Source organism: Notechis scutatus, chromosome 1 (assembly GCF_049901735.1).
Source record: "Notechis scutatus isolate UNSWTSFEM ecotype Mainland chromosome 1, rNotScu1.2, whole genome shotgun sequence".
NCBI classification, from domain to species: Eukaryota; Metazoa; Chordata; class Lepidosauria; order Squamata; family Elapidae; genus Notechis; species Notechis scutatus.
In genome coordinates, this window is record NC_142009.1 from 279,669,426 (window position 1) to 279,691,810 (window position 22,385).

Genomic DNA, 22,385 nt, shown 5'->3' on the forward strand with positions numbered 1-22,385 from the left:
TTTTTCATTCATTTCACCTCAGCAGCCTTGTTCTCATCAGGAATTAAGGAAGAAAGTTCCTGCTAACAAAATAACACCTTGATCTACAAAAAGGAACACAAAAATTTCCCACATACAGCAGCATATTATGATATATGGCATTTATGTTCCTGACAGAGATATACCGAGAAAGCAACACAATGCTGCAAAGTACAACAGCTTAATAGGTGTTACGTTGTTAAGATGAAAGTAAGACCAGACAGACGAATGTTCTCTGAAAAGTAATCTAAATATACCACTGCTTATAAAAGTGAAGTAAACTAATACAGAGGATTATTTCTTGAAAAATCTAAAGAAGTGTCCTCTATTGTTTCGATAATCCTCTCCCCAAAGTTGAACTTTCAACAAATGTACTATAAACTGTGCGGTTATAACTTGCCAACTATTACCTGTTTTCGAGAGTTATTATTATTATTTAACAAATGGCATTTTCAGGAGTTGTTTTTAGTTAAGAGTCCTGATGGCGCAATGGTTAGAATGCATTATTGCATGGCTAACTCTGCTCATAGTCTGGAGTTCAATCCTGATGGGCTCGAGGTTGACTCAGCCTTCCATCCATAAAATGAAGAGCAATATTGTTGGGGGAAGTATGCTGACATTGTAAATTGCTCAGAGAGTGTTGTAAAGCACTATGGAGTGGTATATAAGTCTAAGTGCTAGTGTTATTAAAAATGATGGCAATATATTCAACTACTTTAAATCAAAGTTTGATATCTCCTGCTTATTACCATTACCATTATTAAAATGCCCATCACCATTATTAAAATCAGGGATAATCTGGGCCATTTGCTTAAGAGAATCAAACTTGATAGTTTAAAAAAAAAAAGACTGAGACAAATGCTCAGTCCCTGAATCCATAAGAATCATTTATTTCACAGCTGTGACTGTTATAAGCAATCCAAAGGGAAGAAAATTAATATGCCTGTATCATTGCCAATGAATCTTATAGAGTCAGTATCTTTAATATATAGCAGTTTCCATGTGTGTCTTCTTCACATGGTCCTTTTTTAGGGAGGGGTACTTTTGGATCTATGAAAATTCCAAATTAGGGCTGAACATATATGGCACTCCCTATGTGTTGAAACACTGAACTCCAAGTAGCAAGGTCTCCATTAAGGACATTTTATCTATGGGCTGATTCTATGCTGCTATTAGATGCATACAATAAAACTCAATGGCTTACTCATCCAATATTATTGATGAATCTATTCCTGTCTTCTATATATTTTGTTTGTTTTTAACTCTTACATCTGTCTCGCTCCTCAGTCCTGCCTCCTGATTTAAACATTGTTCCTGGACTGGTTTGCTGTTTGATTCTGGTTTTGATTTGCCTCATAGCTTTACGTTCCAGATTTGGATTTATTTTGAAGTGCTGCCTTGATTCAACCCTGACTTTTATTAAATGAAATCTAGTAACAGTAGAGGACTGGGTCTACATCTCAGTGGGATATTTAATCCTTCAAATTACACCTAAAGATGATATTTTGCTTATAGAAAGAAATGTGCTGATACTTGAATGTTCATTCCCAAGAGACAAATAGCAACTTCAGGAAGCATGATGCTAATCAAGGATGTGATAGAAGTAAAAAATGTTATGACTCTCTTACTTCAGGGCTATAGTTGTGAACTTTATTCACCCCTACCTCTGAAACATCAAAGGAGATCAGGATCACAGATTTCTACTCTGGCTTTTAAATTACTTATGAAGCAGAGGTAGTATTCAGCAGGTTCTGACCAGTTCTGGAGAACCAGTAGCAGAAATTTTGAGTAGTTCGGAGAACCAGCAAATACCACCTCTGACTGAAGATTTTACAGTATCATTTCCCTGCCACGCCCACCAAGCCACGCCCACAGAACCGGTAGTAAAAAAAATTGAATCCCATCACTGTTATGAAATCTGATTATATAAATATGGAATTAATATAACTATACCATGAAACGAAAACACTTAAATGAGGTACCTATAAAAAAACACAAAAAACTGCCTACCATTAATTTGTGCCTATGAGATTTAAATAGATTATAAGAATGGGAATTCAGTTAAATATAATTCATATTATTCATTCCAAAAGGAATGGAATCTTGTTATAGGCATTTTTATCATGTATAACTAAAGGATGCATTAATACAATTTTATAAGAATTTTAGACATTTTTTAAAGAAAACGATGCAGTGTCTTCATTACAAAGAATTTTATACTTTCTGAAGTACTCACTCGCTTTCTCTCTGGCTGATTTTGTGTTGAAGACAGAGAGAGGATTGTAAAGATTGAGAGAAGGTTCGAGGAAGGCTACTGGAATTGCTGCTACAAGAGAAGCTAAGCACTCACCAAGAGCTGGTCTTTGCCTACAAATGAGAGAAAACATTATTAATGTAGAAAATTATTCTCAGTATTTTAAATCTTTAAGAAATGAACCTATTTCTCCAAATCACATTGGAGTTGATTTGATGTTTCCTCAGCTTTTGTATAAGAAATGTTTCAAAATGAAATAGTGCTTCAGAATGCAATTCGGAACAATAAGTATTTTAAAATATATTTAGTTGTTGGTTGTTTCTGTTGTTGTAAATAAGGTATAGGTAATACCCTTTTCTAATGGGCCAAATTATTATTGGGGGCTTGGTATACTCCTTTCTGTACTTTAAAATATTAAAGTACCCTTGTGCTTTAACTGATTTACTTATAACTGATTTACTTTGATTAAAATAACAGCCTTATGAAAAGAGTGAATAAACTCTAAATTATTTAAAAGCTGCTGATTGTTTATTTTTATTGTTAAATATTTGTGCAGAAAATGGGAAGTAGTTTAGTCAGGGTTGATTTACCATTATTTCCCCAGTGATTCACCTATTTGTTTTTCATGGATTCAAAGGGAGAAAAAAAAAAAGAACTTCATTTGTGTGTTTGAGTGTGAATTCCCACTTGAAATTTATCGCTGATACCATTTGAGCAAGCTGTTCTGCCCATCTCATAAACTTTCTAAAATAAATTTGTATGATTCTTTTCAGTATTTCACAAATAACATTTCCTCTCATCTCTGGAACATTCCTCCCACGTTCTGTTCTGAATATTAAGAATAGCTTTGTATTGCTATGATTCAGACTGAGGTTCCATCTTAGCATAGTCTGTAAATCCACTTTCAATTTTCACCCCACATCTAGGATTTATAATGCAAAATTTGTCTTATAAGTTTGCATGTTATACTCTATGAGATTAAAAATCCACTTGGGAATGATTTGGAGCTGGAAAATAGATAAAGCATTAAAGCTCCCCCTGATGCATGGCATTAGTGATGATAAGTTGCTGAAGCTTAACAGAAATATAAAGTTTTAGTGTGTGTAGCTAGTTGGGTCTTTCTAGCTTTTTCCCACAAGGAGGGAAAATGGCATTGCTCTTTAACTGAAGTAACTCAAGCAATTGCACACATATTTTTTTCAGATAATTCTAAACAAAGATCAGGTCATAGTGTAAAAACCAATATTTTAAAATACTACTAAGTTCTGTATCATATATAGACTTAATATTTCTGTTAAGAGAGGGGCATACTGATGTTTAGCCTTTTTTTCTCTTTTCACTTTCTGCAAGTTCTCTTTTTCAGATTTTCTCTTTACAACACCTCTTCTTTCATCCTATTTTCCATATAGCAGGTTAGATCAAGTTGTTCTTATCTGAGTCTGAAATTATAGCATGCAGTGAGCTTTTGAAATTAGTTGAAGGGTACATAAAATTGGGTATCACACATAGCAGTAGACCCATACATTATACATCTATGAGCAGATTATTTACACATTTGGGAACTAACTACCAAGGTAATAATTATTTCTTCTTCAATTTCTATTGGATGTAATAGTAAATAGTAATAGGCACCTTGGGTGCAATCCCCAAATACCTGGAGCACCACTTGAACACTATCAGCATTGACAAATTCACCATCGTTCAATTGCAAAAGGCAATTTGTAACAGCTTACACCCTACAATGATACATCTAACACCAGAAAACATCAATAGCTGCCTATTCCAGATCCTTGGAAAGGACTTGACAGTGAATAAAAATGCCAAACCCAGTCTGAACATCTGGCTGACTATGTGACAAACCATAAAGGTTATTCAGTATAGTTATGTGCAATAAAATGTTTAGATTTTAGGATAGGGATTTGCAATGGGCATTACATATCCTGGAAATAACATAATGTAGGGAGATCCTTGTTTATAAGGGATAAACTGGTAAATAGCACTGGTAAATTTAATGTCTACTTAAAACTAGCTTTAGTAAAGCCATATATTACTGGGAATACATGGTCAGAGGGACCTGACTGAAGTTATTAAAAAACAGGGAATTCCTAAGTGATGTAACAGTGTGATCTGGTGCAATAGAAAATTAGTGAAACTAAGAGGAGTATGAAGATATAGAAGTTTTAGTTAGGATAATTGAAAGCAGAAGATGTGTTACTGTAGCTAGGAAAGGAACAGCCTTAGTAACAATTCTGAGGGACAGCTACTAGTCAGATTGGTGACAGTTGGCTTCAAGAAATAAAAAAAAAAGACTTCAGAAGAAAGAATTGTCTGATTCTCCCCCTACTCCCAAATGTCTAATGTTTAAATAACAGACCAAAAAAGCTCTTAAAGTTTTAGGGCTATGTAATTATGTAATCCTGCCAACAAAATTTGCCATTCTCAGCATCCTAAGGTTGATTGGGAGGTAGGCGATTATATTGAATCTAATATCATTGCAATGAGTTTAGAACCTAAAGTTTAAAACCCCATCTAGTCTATTAAAATGAATTAAAATAGAGTTAAATATTAATTTCTATATCCTGAATTCAAAATATTGTGCAATATTTTGATTATATTTGGAGCAGTCTCGCTGTTGATACAAAAAAAGTTCATTTTTAACCAGTTATTTTTATTAAATACCTTTCAACATAAATGTTCTTTCCCGTCCCAAGAGAGTACAGACTACAAAGAATTCTGTAACATGAAATTTGGACATCATTTACTGAAAGAAAAAAAAAGAAAGAAATGTTATTGTATTCCTCTTAATACAGATGTTTCAGTCATTTCTCCTTACAATTCTTTTTCTTTCTGTCTTTTGAGACCATAAGTCTCAAGGAAGTATGTATCAGTTTTGTGTTTTTATAAAATCACCCTGGATGTCTTTCAGACTGCATGAATAATAATAATAATAATAATCAACTCAAATTGGTCCTTTGCAGGATAAAAGCCTCTCCCTTGAGGGTCATGAACCACAATGCAATTAGCTTGTTCATAGCACGTAGATAGATACAATAATATAAGGATGATTACAGAAGGTAACAAAAACAATTGAATATTTTCCCATTTCTAAACAAGATATTTATTTATATTTCTTTTCTTTACATGAAATTTTACAAGAGATAACTCTTTATGCTTGTTGAATGTTGAGTCATATTAGCCTCCAATCTGCTTAGTCATGGGTAAATAACCAAAGTCTTACATGGGAGAGAGGAAAGGAGAAACATATTTTATCAGCACCATTCAATCATTTTGGAATTATTTGAAGATTTGAGCCTTATCCAGGATTTGATTTTTATACAGATTTTAGACTTTCGGATAAGTAACATCACAATCATGCCTCCTTTATTACAACAGAACAATTTTCTAGACTAAAAATAAAAAGCTAAAACATTAGAAGACTTACAAAGCAAATCAGTACCAAAATTATGCTGAGCGACATGTTCAAAAATGGATGTTAAGATAGGCAGCAGTGCCACTGTTGTATAGTTGATATTTTGTGAGACTCCTTTAATCTGAGTTCGGGAGTGGGTAAATTTTCCAAGTTTAAGGTTTTCCGATGTCTTCTCTAGATCTTCTGCAGCATTTTCAAAGAAGGCATGCAATCCTGCTTTAACCATTTCTGAACCAGATTTCATGACCGTTCTACAAGATAATTTTGATAATGTCATTTAGAAAGCAAGTATACGTATGGTTAAATATTATTTTATTAATTAATGTTTATTGGTTATTATTTGCATTTATTCATACAATCTGTGTTAATCCCAGAGGGGGTTTTTATATTGTGTGCATTAAAAAGCTGAAAAGTGATTTGATCTTTTGTAGATTATCATAAAATTCTTACTATTTGGCAATTTTGTATTTAAGCTACACTGTTTCAAACTGGAAAAGGAAGCTTATATGACTTATGCTTCTCTATAAAACAGAATGCACAATTTGTAATCTTCCAAACCTCATGTGCAATTCTAATCTGCATTCTCACTAGCTAGTTATATAACCCATTGTCACGTTTATGACACAAGTAGCTATATAAATATATTCAAATAAATAAATGTAAATTACAAAAGGTATAGTTACCAGGTCTGAGACTATAAAAATTGAGAGAGGCAAATCAATGGGAATCAATTTATAAAATGGATCCTTTTTTAAAAAAGAAAAATGATTCTTCACTTTGGGTATATGGAATTTTTTCTTTTTCCACATTAGCATTTTTCCTTGTCCTATCCCCATGTGGCACTAATACAAACATATGTATGTACATGCACATGTATACACACACAAAGACACAGACACACGCAAACACACAAAATCAAATAAAGACTTTGACATCTATACACTCATATTACAGGTAGTCCTCAACTTACAACAGTTCATTTAATGACTGTTCAAAATTACAATGGCACTGAAAAAAGTGACTTATGTCTGTTTTTCACACTTTGTAGTGTCCTGGGGTCATGTGGTCATCTTTTGCACCTTCTGACAAGCAAAGTCAATGGGAAAACCATATTCACTTAGCAACTGTATTACTAACTGAACAACTGCAGTGATTCACTTAACAACTGAGGCAAGAAAGGTCATAAAATGGAATAAAACTCACTTAACAAATGTTTCATTTAACACCTGAAATTTTGGGCTCAATTGAGGTTGTAATTCGAGGACTACATGTGTAGAATATGAAGTTTTCTCATAATATAGCGGAAAGGAAAAAGAGCCCAGGTTTTCTCCACTTCTTAAATATAAATATCAGTGGGTAGAAATTGGAGAGAGAAAACTTGGGGAAAAAAAAATACTTCAGTTACATTACTGGCAGCAAAAACATAAAGAACCTAATGGCAATTTAATATCTAACAACAGTGCACTGTAATGATCCATGGAAATGAACTCTTGCCCATGAAAGCCTAACCTAAATATGTTAGCTTTTATCGTGCTCTGACACTGTATTTTACTTTATCTTGCTGCAGCAGCCCAACACAGCTTCTCCTCCTTTTACTACTGACTGGTAGGGATGGAAAACAGGAGTAAATAATCAAACTTACCTTGTATCTAGAGTCTGAGCTAAGATATGTAGGCAACTAACCATTGTTGCAGCATCACTACCTAATCAAAATTGAAGGAAATAACAACTGTAATTCTTTTCAAAATTCCCTACAACAAGAAAATTATTTTTAAATAAAATGTGTACCAAATATATTTATAGTAGGGAAATCTGCTATCCTATTCTAATAATGAAAGTTGAAACTTGTCCTTTTTTTCTCACTATTTCACCTAAGCATGCAAACACTAATCAGACATTAATGCTTGCCTTTTGTAAAAATTCCCCCATTAATATTTCTACATTTCAAGTATGGATAAACAACTTCTTTGTAGCAGCCTTTCTACCAATTATACTAGTTAAAATCATTTTTAAAAAATTTCCTATGATAAACTCAGCATGTTTGCAGTGCAATGTAGGGGTCTAGTGGAGGACCTACATTGAAGCTATGGAGGACACGTGTCATTTACAGGCTACTCACCTGTGATTTAAAATAGAGACATGACTCCTCTGAACAGGATTTTGTCATTTTGTTTTGTATTAGAACTTCACAGTTATTCTAAACAATAAACCCATAACCTTTCCACTAATTATTTCTGCCATGGATAGCTACAAGTTACCTGAAATTCATAGAAGAACTACAAAAGTACATCTTCCTTAGCTTCTATATGAACCTCTACTTCAGATTTATATTCATATAACCTCAAATCCTTGCTGAAAATATACTATGGCTTCCTATTCCTAAAGCAATGTAAAATAGCTGATTGGGACTTATACTTTATCACAGTGTTTGTAGTTAAGATATTACTTTTTTCGTGATTCATCATTCAGCTGGGCCACCCAACTTCTCCCTTTCCTCTATTTGCTTGAAATGGAGTACAATTTTTCATCCTGAAACTTCATCAGGATGGAATAAATCATCATTTTTTTTTAAAAAAAAGGTCCCATAAAAGAATTGGTATTTTACTCAACTTTGATACTTTGCTTTGATATTTACTTATCTGTAATTTTTTATTTGGGAAGAGTTTATGGAGTGACAGCCTTTCTAATAAGATTTGCTACACCTGCCTATGGCTGCATAACATCTGGAATACTGACTTCTGAAGCACCATAAGATTACATTAACTTTGTCACAAGTATTTTGTGATTAGCCTGCAATAACTTTTAGTTGTTTCCTTGTTTTCTAAGTAAGTTGTGACAGCAAAAAACATTAAGCCCAGGACTTGTATCCAAATCTTTACATGTTAAATAGAACACATAATTTAATAATGGCAATGGAGTTACTATATAGTTTAATTAGTTTCTGCTAAGACATTTCAGCAGTTGGGTGGATAAGTACAAGTGAAAGTGACAGAACTAAGAGAACCTGTTAAATGAGACCTAAATACCAGATTTAAATAATGTGAAGGTCCAGAAAGAGTGGACTATGACATAAGAGTTTAGTTGGGGCTGTTAGCATAATCCATAAACTGTTAACAACCATAAAAATATTTTATCCACACAGAACACAGATAAAATATATATGTAGTAAATTGATTTATGTAAGGAGTGAAATAATGCGTTTATAATCAAATTTCTATTTTACAATTCAATCGTATAGCTTCCCTGTACAATAATGTACTTTGTCTAAGCAGCAAGAGACATATTACTGATAACAGAATAATTAGGAAATAAAGCATGTTTTAAAGGCAGCAAATATAAACATTAGAAGATTGTACAGCATTGTCCTCCAAAGGTGAGTGGATGTATAGTGCTTCAACATAGAAAAAAATGACATTTTGTCACAAATTGAGAAGCAACTCAAATTAAACTTCATGCACTTTGAAACTTCTGCAAAATCTTTTTTTAACTTACCAAACAGTGAAATTCTATGTCTAACAAGAGCAGCAAGTTTGCAGAAAAGGCTAAAACAAATGACAAAAAATATAAAAGAGGATGAAGCAGACACAGAAAGTATTTGCATGGATAACAACTAAGCAAAAACTATATCTCCTTTTAATTTGAAAAACAGTTGCTGTAACTGTTTTTAGAAATACAATAAGCCTACATATTTCAACACCTAGAAAAAAGTAAACATTATTCTAAAAAAAACCACCTCTATTTCCTGTGACATTTACTTTGTTAACTGTTTCTGAAGTTAAACAGTTTCTGAAATGCTATATACCAGGGGTGACAAACTCATGGCATCACGTTGTTGTCACATGATGTATTGTGACTTGCCCCCGCTTCACTATACTGGGGGGTGAGCATGACCAGTGCTTGATGCATCCGGCCCACGGGCTGTGAGTTTGACACCCCTGCTATATACAATTACAATTTAAACTAAGGGGAAATGATAAATTTTATTGTATTTATTTTATTTTTCAGCAATCAGACAATGTTAATTGTGAAAATGCTGGTATACATTCACCAACACCTATGGTAATTATTCATTAAAATATTTTGGGTGGGAGCAAGGAGAGGAAAACACACTTTAATAGTTGATACTTGTCACCTACTTTAAAAGTCTACCTGGGAGCCTGTTGAAACCACCACTGAGAGGAAGAATCACCTTATCTTATATACACTTTAGAGAAGATAAAGGTATCTGCTCAGTAAAGTCAAGTAAGGTTGTGATGTATTAGTAATTTGAATGCCTAAAGTATTTTATTCCCCATTTGTGTGCCAATATTTTCACTAATAATTTAATTTATTGATAACTGCTATGTTTTAAAATAAAGAGATTAAAAACCTTAAGAAATGAAGAAAGAAAATAAATAAGAGATTTAAAGCTCAGTGAAATAGATACCCACTGATCTTTTTTAAAATGTACTGATGCTCTCTGTGTATTAGAAGGAAGTCTTATCCCCAGACTGCCTAAAGGCTGAATGGTTTATGGCAAAAGTATAGGAGAATCAATTCCTAAATATGACAGAATGTACAATTACTTTAGGAATGTATTAGATTCTTCTGTTAGCTTTTCTCATAGTGATAGTAGTATAATCTTTAAATAAATGTCATGCTATCTACCTCCCTCAAAGTTAAAACCCCTTATTGTCAGATATGAGAGCTATTAGGAATGTAATCTTTAATGCCAGGTTTTGAAATAAATCTTACAAATTGGCTGAAAAGTGGTTTTGGATAAAGAACTAGTTTCATAAGAAAAAGGTTATACTGTGTTTCTCCAACAATACGGCCTCCCCCAATAGGAAGTCCCAGCATGTTTTATAGGCATAAAATCAAATTAAGCCCCCAAATTAAGGCCTATATTAAACATGCGAAATGGGGGGGAATGGCGGGGGGGGCTTGCCGTTAGGAAGTACTTTTGTTGCATACCCGGATATGGTGCTGCCTGCATTGACCTCGGCGTTGGTGGGGCACTTCATATCAGGAGACCTTCTGCCACCATTGCTTTCCCTTCTCCCCATGCTGCCGTGGCATTTAGAGCAACGCCGCAGCGTTCGGCACAGCCACATGTGGCCAGCCAGGGCTTCTCCTTGCAACCGGAGCCTGGCGGAGACACTCGGCTTCAGGGGCTCCTATCGCCGCCTTCCCTTCACCTTCAAAGGCAAAGCCAATTCTTTTAAAAATGATGCCCTACTACCAGTACGACAAAGCCTCCCCTGTCCGAGAGGCCAGCCCAACCCCACATGGGGAGACGAATCTCCCAGGGCCACAGTGCAGGATCGGCCCACCACGGGAGAAGCGCCCAGCCGCCATCCCTGCCTGGCACCGGGCAGTGCACGAAGAGCTTTGCCTGGAGTGCCCAGCGCAGCTGACAGGTGGGCCCTCCTGCCCAGTGGCAGAGCTCTTGCCAAGGCAGTGAGTGCCTCCCCGTTGGGCTCTCCGCTCATCCTGCCAGGGCCATGCCAGAGCCGTGCGGGCTGGGCAGAGCCGGGAAAGCGAACCGCGGGTGCGCGCCCGCCTGTCAAGTGAAAGAGCCAGGCTGACCCAAGCTTGGCTTCCTTCCCAAGTCCCTCCAGCCCGAACCCGAAGGGGCCACTGGGAGAGGCCACCCGAGGCAGTGATAGCGCCCACCCATCCGCGGACAGGGAGGCAAGGTGACGGCAGTGCTGCTTCCCTGGCTGGCGGGTCCAGCAGAGAGAACCCGAAGCCACCCGTCCTTTCCATCCCTCGCCCAGCCCGTCCCCATCCCCACGCATCTCCAAATGCGCCAGAAGCTCCAAATAATGCAGCAGCACGGGCATCGGGCAGAGGCACTCACTCAGCGGGGCTCAGCTCAGAGGAGGACGTGGCGCAGGCCGTCGCCTTGCCTCAATGTCCACAGATGGGTGGGTGCTATCACTGCCTCGGGCGGCCCCTCCTGGTGGCCCTTTTGGGTTCGGGCTGGAGGGACTTGGGAAGGAAGCCAAGCTCGGGTCAGCCTGGCTCTTTCACTTGGCAGGCGGGCGTGCACCCGCGGCTCACTTTCCCAGCTCTGCCCAGCCCGCACAGCTCTGGTGCGGCCCTGATGGGATGAGCAGAGGGCCCGGTGGGGAGGCGCTCGCTGCCTTGGTGAGAGCTCCACCGTTGGGCAGGAGGGCCTGCCTGTCAGCTGCGCTGGGCGCCCCAGGCAAAGCTCTTCACACTCTGCCCAGTGCCAGGTATGGATGGCAGCTGGGCATGTCTCCCGGGGTGGGCTGATCCTGCGCTGCAGCCCCAGGAGATTTGCCTGCCCACGTGGGGTTGGGCTCTCCTCTGGGGCAGGGGAGGCTTTGTCGTACCAGTAGTAGGGCATCGTTTTTAAAAGAATTGGCTTTGCCTTCGAAGGCGAAGGGAAGGCGGCGACAGAAGTGCCTGAAGCTGAGTGTCTCCGCCGGGCTCCGGTTGCAAGGAGGAGCCCTGGTTGGCCACGTGTGGCTGTGCCAAATGCCACGGCGTTGCTCTAAACGCTGCGGCAGCACAGGGAGAAGGGAAAACAACGGTGGCAGAAGGTCTCCCGATACAAAGTGCCCCACCAACGCCGAGGTCAACATCCAAGCCGTTGCCGCCTGCCTGCCCAAGGATGCAAGTGGGGGGGAATTAAGTCACCCCCCAAAAGACGGCCTAGCCATTTTTTCGGGGGTCAAAAAAAAATAAGGCCCGGCCTTATTTTGTGAGAAACACGGTATATGCTATAGAAAGGTAAGGAAGCAATATTTTTCAAAGATCATTTAAAGCGTACATGTCTGCACAGAGGTTTTGAACTTGGGAAAGTGAAAATTAAGGCAGGTGGGTTTGTTTTGGGTTAAATTTTTGAAGTTTCAGATTGCATCCCCATGTGGAAAACTTGCTCCCAGGAATTTTAAATCTTTAGGCTAAGGGTTTTCTCTTTTATTGGAATTACCAGTTCCAAATATTTCAGCATAAAAAAATGATATTACATGAATACATTATCATATCCTGTCCATTTACATTGTTCTATACTATGCAGTGTAATAAAATCAACATAGCATTTAATGGTATTTTGGCTCCTCTAAGCAGGACTACCATAACTAATTACAAATAAAAGAAACAAAAGAATCCCCCCCCCAATTTTAGTAAATGGTATTGTAATTGGTAAATGGTAGGTGCCATACCTGTAATTAACAAATTGGCTGAAAAGTGGTTTTGAATAAAGAACTAGTTTTATAAGAAAAAAAGACTTTGTGCCCATGATGATACTATCGCAACAATAAATCTATTTTTATCATCCATAGTTTAATCTATGTTCCAATTGTGGCTGTACATTGAAAATTACCCCTATGGCATGGCTGTTAAACTCATGGCCTGCGGGCCGAATGCTTTATGTGCTGGCCATGCCCATGCCCGGTTTAGCAAAGGGGGGGAAAAAATCCCAATACGTCATGTGACAGTGCCATGATGATGTAAGTTTGATATCCCTGCTCTATGGACACATTTCTGTGACACAAGCACATTGACTAGTACATGCAACTATTTCCATTACTGATTCATTTAATATACATTGCTGTATACAGGTTTTTCTTTCTACATACCTTGCTACCATTTCTTTTTCTTTATTGGAAGCATATCCACTACTACCAAGTGGCTTTGTTGGGGAAGACAAGAAGTACAAGCAATGATTGGTGAAATACTGGTCAACCAATGGTAGCAGAACCTAAAGAAGCAAAGATGTATACAAACTGTAGACTGTGACTATAAGATACCTACAGAGAGTGATAGCTATTTCTCTACAGTCATTATCTATGGAGATTTTCAGTCATCCAGGTCATGGTTGACTCATTGGGAATCATTATTAGATCTGAAAAAGTCACCAGAAGTCCTCAAAGGAGCTGATACTAGCAAAAGAATAAAGAATTGTTTTTATTAACTTGTAACTGTAGCTTTTTAAGTGATGCTCTATAAATGCACACATACAAAAACTCAGGTTGGGCTTTTAATAATGACATTTTGTAGGAGGTCCCACTATTCTACAATATACTACACAAAGACAGAGCCCAAGGTTGTCCATTGTAAACTATGATGGTGTCAAAATGCAGCATACACGCACTGATATAATTATTACAATGCAATGATTATGTGTTTGTTTTGGAAGATTCTGTCATTATTATGTCAATAAACATGTTTTTGCTCTTCTATGAGTCTCCTAAGGATACTTATAATGAAACTCCAAGCAACTTATTTCTGTGACTGTTTTTAGCCTGGCTGTGAATGCCTCCGGATTATCTATTCTATATAAACTCTACTCATCCAATGAGATTTAAGAGAGTTACCACGGGTCCATATCTGGAAGCACTGTTATTGTCAGAAAGGACAAGCCTTATCAGTGAAATTTCCCCTCTTTTGGAACAGCCTGCATCCAGAAATCAGAACAATTTGCCCCTCCTAGCATCGTGTGAGCCTGTGAAATCCTAGCTTTTCTAGAAAGCTCCTGAAAAAAAAAGTGGACTGTTGGTTGTTTCTTTCCAAGGTTGTAGTCCCAAGTGATGGGTTTGGATGAATCATTTGGATTGATTTGACTTATATTTTGTTATATTTAGTAGTTTTTAATGCTAATACTGTATGAAGGGGTGTAATCAGAATTATTTTGGCATGAGTAACTTGGAATAAGTAAATAAATAAATGGATTCTTATGTGGGACGATGGGATGACTGATAAATGAAATAAGGTCTTCTTGGTTATTGAGGCTACTATAGGTGCATCATTTAATGCTTGAAGGAAAACAATAATTGTAGTAAGCCTGGAAAAGGTAGCCTTTAGGCTTCGTACAGAAAAGACCAGAATCCACAATGTGCCTCTTCACTGAAGCACAGAAATCAACAATATGGGAGCTTACATCCGTAGATAGTACAAGCACTTCCTGAGTTCAATAAAAAAAAGAACAGAAATGGCCACAATGGACAAAGAACAGCTCAATTCATTATTGCTGCTCTGACCTTTATTAGTGGAGAGAAGAGAACTGAGGGTGGGAATGATCTCCATCTTTTGATATAGCAGAGACCCAATGAAAGAATAGAGTTCCTATTCTGAACATACTGAGCAGTAACCGTGCTGATGTAGAATATATATGTGTAAATCTCAAAAATTATGAAGAATGAGAGCTCCTCATTACAGTGCTATACACTCCCTGTACACTAAGCCAATCATCTATTATGGCAGGAGAAACCATATACCAAACTCAAGTGTATGATATCTCACTATAATCAATCATTAGAATAATTTATCTCAATACCATTTGTGCTCAACAGCAGTCTATAGAACTATCACAGCATTACTTTCATATATGCTTATAACATCTTAGTTACCAAGTGTATCAATTACATAGAACCACTGATAATTGTAAGATAAAGCTCAACATAGAAATATTGACAATAAAATAAACTATGACAACAAATAATATTGGTGAAATTATGGCTTCAGTGGATTACTACCCTGTTTCTCCAACAATACGGCCTCCCCCAATAGGAAGTCCCAGCATGTTTTATAGGCATGAAATGAAATTAAGCCCCTCCCCCCAAATTAAGGCCTATATTAAAACATGCAAAATGGGGGGAATGGTGGGGAAGTACTTTTGTTGCACACTCGGATAAGAAGTACTTTTGTTGCACACTCGGATATGGTGCTGCCTGCGTTGACCCCGATACGAAGTGCCCCACCAACACCGAGGTCAACATCCAAGCTGTCACCGCCTGCCTGAAGATGCAAGGGGGGGGGGGAATTAAGTCACCCCCAAAAAGACGGCCTAGCTATTTTTTTGGCGCTCAAAAAAAAAACGACCTGGCCTTATTATATGAGAAACACGGTACTATTGACTTTACGGCTTAAATGGAATATTGAATTTGAAAAGAAATTTGAATTTGAATCACTACAATTTTTAAACTTGTACCTCCATACAATAATTTTGGAACTTCATATATTTTTCTTATTTTTTATTTCTCTTGATTTCTTCTATGATCTACAGTGAAGTCAGATGTTTTATTCTACACATAGTTCTCAAAATTATCAGAATGTTGGAATTAAAAAAAATGTTTTAGATAACACATTACTCACTTTGGCAAAGAATTTGATTTCTTGATCATGTGGAGATTTCTCAGTTTTTCCACTAGTAACAATGGCTTCTATGAAGAAATAATGTAAAGATAAACAACATTAGGCAGGGTTATTATCACACTATTTAAGCTTATGGAATTCCAGAAGGAGCAACAATTTATTCTGTAGGAAGGCTAAACATATGGTTCTTCTATTTATCAATCCTCTCCCTTGAATGTAGTCAATACTAAGACTACTTGCAAACTTATAAATTTGAATCAGTGTTAGCAAGTTCCATTCATATTGCCCAATTCCTAGTTCTGAAAGAGTTTTTGGAAAAAATAATTGCCATTATAGAGAACATCTTTTGTATCTTTTGTATGTACCTTTCTTCTGCATTCTGCTAAAAATAATTTCAGCTTCAGTGAGAAAAGGGGTAAGAACTAGTTGAAGATTATAGTGCTGCTTTGGATTTTCAAGAGTTGAAAAACGTGCAAATCAAGCTACGAAAATAATATATAGAGTAAGTTTTTTAATTGCTTCTTATTAAAACTCTATTTTACATATAGAGAATTTAAAAAAACAACACCCAGTGTTGTGTTGAGTCCAATGTGTTGGATAAAGACCACAGAATTCAAATTCATCCTAAGCTATGGAGGCTCACAAGGTGGCTTTGGGCTGGACACTATCCCTCAGCTCAAATTTCTCTACAGGGATTTATTGTGGGAGGAAAAAGGAGGACAGAAGACATTAGCAAAGAAAGATTAAGAAAATATTACATAGCATAACATAGAGCTAGACTCCTAATGACATTAATTCTCCTATTTGAATCTTCCTACAAGGCACCATTCCTATTAAGATGAAAGCTTCATGTGGCCAAGAATAATAGTCTCCTTTCCCTCTGAAGAAGAAATACTGGGACATGTAAGACCATGTTCATAGCTAGTTTGTCATCTTGTCTCTTGATCATCCTAAAGCAACGGAACCAGGGTTAAAGGACATTGAGTTGGTTTCAACTTTCAGTAGGAAAACTGGCCAAGGCTTCCACCTCTTCTAACATCTCCTGTTTGTAGAAGAATCTAAAACCTTTTTGAGTCACGTCTTCTCATGAGGAAATGAATATTTATTAGTACAGTATCAGTAATAAATACAATGCTAATAAAAATACTTAATATAAGCAATGTGTAACAATAGGTGTCTTTTTCATTACTAGCTTTTAAAAACATTAACAAAACTTACCTAAATGTGCAATGAATTCTTGAGCTGAGTCAATATATTTAAGGATCCTTTTGAGAAATTTATAAGCAAACCTCCTTTCCATTGATGAAGCATCCAATTCCAGGTCATTTAAGCCTCTAGTGAAACAAAAGTTTAACCTTTAGTTTTTTTAAAAAAAAATCTAGCAAGCAGCACAAAAAAGTTTCAAATACTATGCTTATTGCAATTTAAGTTTTGTCACTTTAAATCAGTTTATTAAAAATTATGTTTAAAAATTCAGATGATCAAACATGGCACATATTTAGCATTTACCTCCTTAAATTAGGTTACAAGATTGGAGCATATATTTACTGGCCAACTAGGACAAGATTGGTATTAATATCTATTTATTTTCTTAAAATTTGATTTTAATTGTCACTGACAGCAAAACAACTATAGTGGAACTCTTATTTTTGTAGCCAGTATGTAGAAAGCATGAATTTTATAAATATAAATTAAGATTTCCAATACTCTCATTAACAGGATGAGATTAATGTGAAAATAATATTCCAGTTTATATTTTTTTACAAGTAGATATCTATTCTCTTTATATCATGATCAAAATATATCAAGACTGCCCGTGTCTTGCATGATTACAAAGACCATGTATTTGCTCTAAAGAGTTGATGCTTACACTATACTTACACTCCTCTGAATTCTGAATCCTTTTTTACAAATTATTTCTGAAATACTGCACTAACCAGTAACTTTATGTGCAGTTCCATCAGATGCTAGGAGAAGCAATGGAGACTATTTCCAAATTTCACCAACCAACTAACATGACTGCCTTTGGTGCCCTTCAACCTAGTCAAATACTGATTATCTTTGATGCTCCTCCCATCTGTCAATTGAGCAATTTTCAATCCTGGGATTGTGCCCCCTTCTAATAGAAAGGAAATACCTCTATGAATTATCTGCATGAAAAAGAGGCATGAAACAGCAAGATTAGGTTCAGTTGTGAAATTACTTTGAAAAGACGAAAACAAATTTCTCAAAACCTTTGAAAATAACATTTATTGGTGCCTGACGTCAAAATATATTTCCCTCTGGGAAGCAAAAAGCAATTAAGAATATTTTGACCTTTGACTGATGCCACAAATGGGACATATTTCTATGAAAAAACTAGATTTTTAAGCCAAAATATAATGGGGTGGAGGGAAGGAAAAACTGAAGGGAGGACCACTTTCTCTCAATCCATAACATAAAATCTTGCTATTCCATTCATTTTTTTTAAATGTTACCAATAATTATAATATCTTTTATCAATTTCCTGTGGAGTCCCTTAGGCCAGGGTAGGATATCATTTTCTTATGAAGGTAGGAGTTCTTAGGTAGTGGTACAAATCAATTAATGCATCCATAAGTGAAAAGAGCCTGCCTATCTTTGCATACTAAGCACCAAAGTCATAAAGCGTGACATCACATGATAGTGATGGAAATTCCAGCACTGCTGGCAAATCACTGCAGGTTATTAAGCAAGGATATCATGGGGTCACCATTTATATCTTCCTGGCAATTTTCCCATTAACTTTGCTTGGAGGAAACTGCCCAAAAAAGTCTCAAATGGTAACCAGGAGGCCAAAGGATAATGCAATGTCAAAATTGCAAGCCGGGCACCAAACGCCTGAATTGTGATCATGTGAATGCAGGAAAGTTGAGACTGATGTAACTAGGATCACAACTACCATTTGATCAGCACCCTCTTAATTTTGAATGGTTCCCTGAATATGTGGTTGTTAACAGAGTGCCATTTGTATGTTGTGCATATAAAACTTCCTCTTATTTAATTTAAGATTCTAAGTGATTGCTTGAGCTTTTGCTAAAATCACACAGTACAAAACACTTGAATAGAGAATGTTATTTGTATTTGCATAACTTACCTAGATATGGAAATGCCATTTACAAGAAGAAATTTGAATAGTTCTTGGGCTTTCTCCCTATCTCGACCTTTCTCTTTGGCCGTCAATGTGTCATAAGGTGCCAACAGCGAATGACCACCTCCTCCTATAGGAAAACCATAACTTAGTAATACCTACTGCAATAGCAAAATTTTGAAAATAGTCATAGACAATTACATCCTGTTTTGGGTATTTTCATATATTCCTATATCAAATATCAGGTGCTGATTAAAACATTTCATTCTTACCTTTATTTTCCAATTCTATTTTCTTCTTTTTTGCCCAAATGTTATGATAGTTTTCTGCTATTACTTCTACCATTCCCTATATCACAAAGAAATCAAGAAACAATCATTTAAAAATTAAAATAAGCATGTGCTAAGCCATAGATATCATTGCATTGAAATATATATTGCGTTATTTGCTGTAATTATACATGTCATTAATATACATGATTATAAGTATTATGTAGAGAAAGGAGGTACACCAATAAAAAATTTCTGCTCAGGGATAATTCTTTTCCACATTGCTTTTCCATGTGCTATATAGTGCTTGAAGAGATCTAACAAACCTTTAGCTGTTATCACAATGAGGATTTCCTTTTTTTTTCACCCAGAACATAGAATGTAGGGCAGATATCTTCAAACTCATGAACAGTTTAGCAATATTATTATTTGGTTAAAACCAGAATGCAAAGCAAATAAGAAATTTTCTCAATGGAAGAAAATAAGAAGTGTACTCCCTCAAAGTTCTGTACTGGGATTAATGTTTTTAAACTTGTTCATAAATTATCTTGGCTTAGAGCTAAGCAATCAGCTGGCACATTTGTAGATGATACCACTCTATTCACTGGTGGGTAATAGAAAAAATCACAGTAACTCCCAAAGGAACACTTTAAAGTGGCAGTTTGATTTAAATAAATGTAAATGTTGCATTTCCCCCAATTTCACAAATACACTGAAAGGAATCTAAAGCGACCTATAAATTTTTGCCAGCAAAAATATTGAGATTCATAGTGGATATGTTTCAATGAAGTTATCTGTTAGGCTTTCCAGCCAACACTAGGTAATAAATTAAAGAACCCCTCACATTGCACTGACATTTTACTACTGTTTTCCCAAGGCTAGCCTTGGAAAAAGTCTCTAAGCAAAGAGGAAACCATCTGTCTCGATCAGTGCCTGGTAGCCACTTCTATCTATCTCATCCCAGTTTCTATACTCCATCTACTTCTCATGAGTCTGGAAAGGTTGGGAGTTTGTCCCTTTTTTCCTTCTGATTCCTGATAGGGTCGATTTCCCTTTTTCTATCACTATCCATGCAACTTTATCAAAAAGTCCCTTGATCACTCAACCCAATATAGCACAACCAACACAAACCCTAGAAAGAATTACAACTGCTATAGATCAAGAATATTTCAAAACCACCAATAGACAACTACAACCACATGGAATCAGCACAACACACAAACAAACTAAAGCCCTTCAAAACATCCTAAGCAGACCAAAAGACCCAACAACCCCAGAAGAAGAAAAAAAGGAGTCTACAACATACAACGTAAGGACTGAAACAACCACTATGTAGGACAAGCAGGTGAAGACTGGCAGAACGCATCCACAAATACCAACTAGTTGTCAGAAGACATGATGAAAATTCTTAAATTTCACAACATGCAGACAGATCTAACCATAATTTCAATTGGGAAAATGTAACTATCCTAGACCAAGCCAAGAGTTTCTAGAAGCCTGGAACTCTGGCAAATCAGCCATCAATAGACATACAGACATTAATAAATCTATAGATTATGCAAAAGTGACCCAGCCATAAAAGGAACAAAAAGATCCCAAGCACTTCTGCATCAACAATCAGCACTCAGATCGGCATAGATTAACTCCAAGGTTGACATCAGACCACCAGTCAAGTAAACAATACCCCAATCAAGAAACTGCTAAAGAAGTCAACAGCAAACAGCCCAACCAAAGATTCTCTAAGACCACCCCAGCAACACTAGAATATGAACTGACAGCAAACTTCCCCCCTTACTAGCAAACTTCCCCCCTTACTAGCAAACTTCCCTCCTTACCAGCACTGATGATGTTACCTAGTTTACCTAATGAAACGGCTACATGAAAACAAGAAAGCTCAGAGAGTACCAAGGACCGCTTCTATCACTATCTTTCACCCAAATTGCAGAATTTCATTCTTTCGAGTCACTATCTCTCTTTTTTCTCCACATAGAACACTAGGACACTACATACAGGTGAAACTCGAAAAATTAGAATATCATGCAAAAGTTCATTTATTTCGGTAATGCAACTGAAAAGGTGAAACTATTATATGAGTTAGACTCATTACATGCAAAGCAAGATAGTTCAAGCCGTGATGTGTCATAATTGAGATGATTATGGCTTACAGCTCATGAAAACTCCAAATCCACAATCTCAGTAAAATTAGAATATTGTGAAAAGGTTCAATATTCTAGGCTCAAAGTGTCCAACTGTAATCAGCTAATTAAGCCATAACACCTGCAAAGGGTTCCTGAGCTTTTAAATGGTCTCTCAGTCTGGTTCAGTAGGAAGCACAATCATGGGAAAGACTGCTGACCTGACAGTTGTGCAGAAAACCAACATTGACACCCTCCATAAGGAGGGAAAGCCTCAAAAGGTAATTGCAAAAGAAGTTGAATGTTTCCAAAGTGCTGTATCAAAGCACATTGATAGAAAGTTATGTGGAAGGGAAAAGTGTGGAAGAAAAAGGTGCACAAGCAGCAGGGATGACCGCAGCCTGGAGAGGATTGTCAGAAAAAGGCCATTCAAAAGTGTTGGGGACTTTCACGTGGAGTGGACTGAGACTGAAGTCAGTGCATCAAGAGTCACCATACACAGATGGATCCTGGACATGGGCTTCAAATGTCGTATTCCTCTTGTCAAGCTGTTCCTGAACAACAAACAACATCAGAAGCATCTTACCTGGGCTAAAGAAAAACAGAACTGGTCTGTTGCTCAGTGGTCCAAAGTCCTCTTTTCTGATGAGAGCAACTTTTGCATCTCATTTGGAAACCAAGGACCCAGAGCTGGAGGAAGAATGGAGAGGCACACACTGCAAGATGCTTGAAGTCCAGTGTGAAGTTTCCACAGTCTGTGTTGATTTGGGGAGCCATGTCATCTGCTGGTGTTGGTCCACTGTGCTTCATTAAGTCCAGGGTCAATGTAGCCATCTACCAGGAGATTCTGGAGCACTTCATGCTTCCTTCCGCAGATGAGCTTTATGGAGATGCTGACTTCATTTTCCAGCAGGACTTGGAACCTGCCCACACTGCCAAAAGCACCAAAATCTGGTTCAATGACCGTGGGATTACTGTGCTTGATTGGCCAGCAAACTTGCCTGACCTGAACCCCATAGAGAATCTATGGGGCATTGCCAAGAGAAAGATGAGAGACATGAGA

The 22,385-nt window shown here is 37.0% G+C and overlaps 1 protein-coding gene across 1 annotated transcript in view; it reads right to left on the reverse strand.

The window, feature by feature from the left end:
* The window catches only part of RYR3 (ryanodine receptor 3), a 312,006-nt gene that overhangs the window by 84,421 nt on the left and 205,200 nt on the right, over window positions 1-22,385 (reverse strand). The window contains exons 56-65 of the mRNA XM_087951743.1: window positions 19,191-19,266; window positions 18,925-19,048; window positions 17,028-17,143; window positions 15,810-15,877; window positions 13,295-13,416; window positions 9,195-9,244; window positions 7,345-7,405; window positions 5,715-5,953; window positions 4,952-5,033; window positions 2,255-2,385 (exon numbers count right to left, since the gene is read on the reverse strand). Of these exons, the coding sequence (XP_087807869.1) occupies window positions 2,255-2,385; window positions 4,952-5,033; window positions 5,715-5,953; window positions 7,345-7,405; window positions 9,195-9,244; window positions 13,295-13,416; window positions 15,810-15,877; window positions 17,028-17,143; window positions 18,925-19,048; window positions 19,191-19,266 (1,069 nt within the window). The remainder of the gene's footprint in view (window positions 1-2,254; window positions 2,386-4,951; window positions 5,034-5,714; window positions 5,954-7,344; window positions 7,406-9,194; window positions 9,245-13,294; window positions 13,417-15,809; window positions 15,878-17,027; window positions 17,144-18,924; window positions 19,049-19,190; window positions 19,267-22,385) is intronic.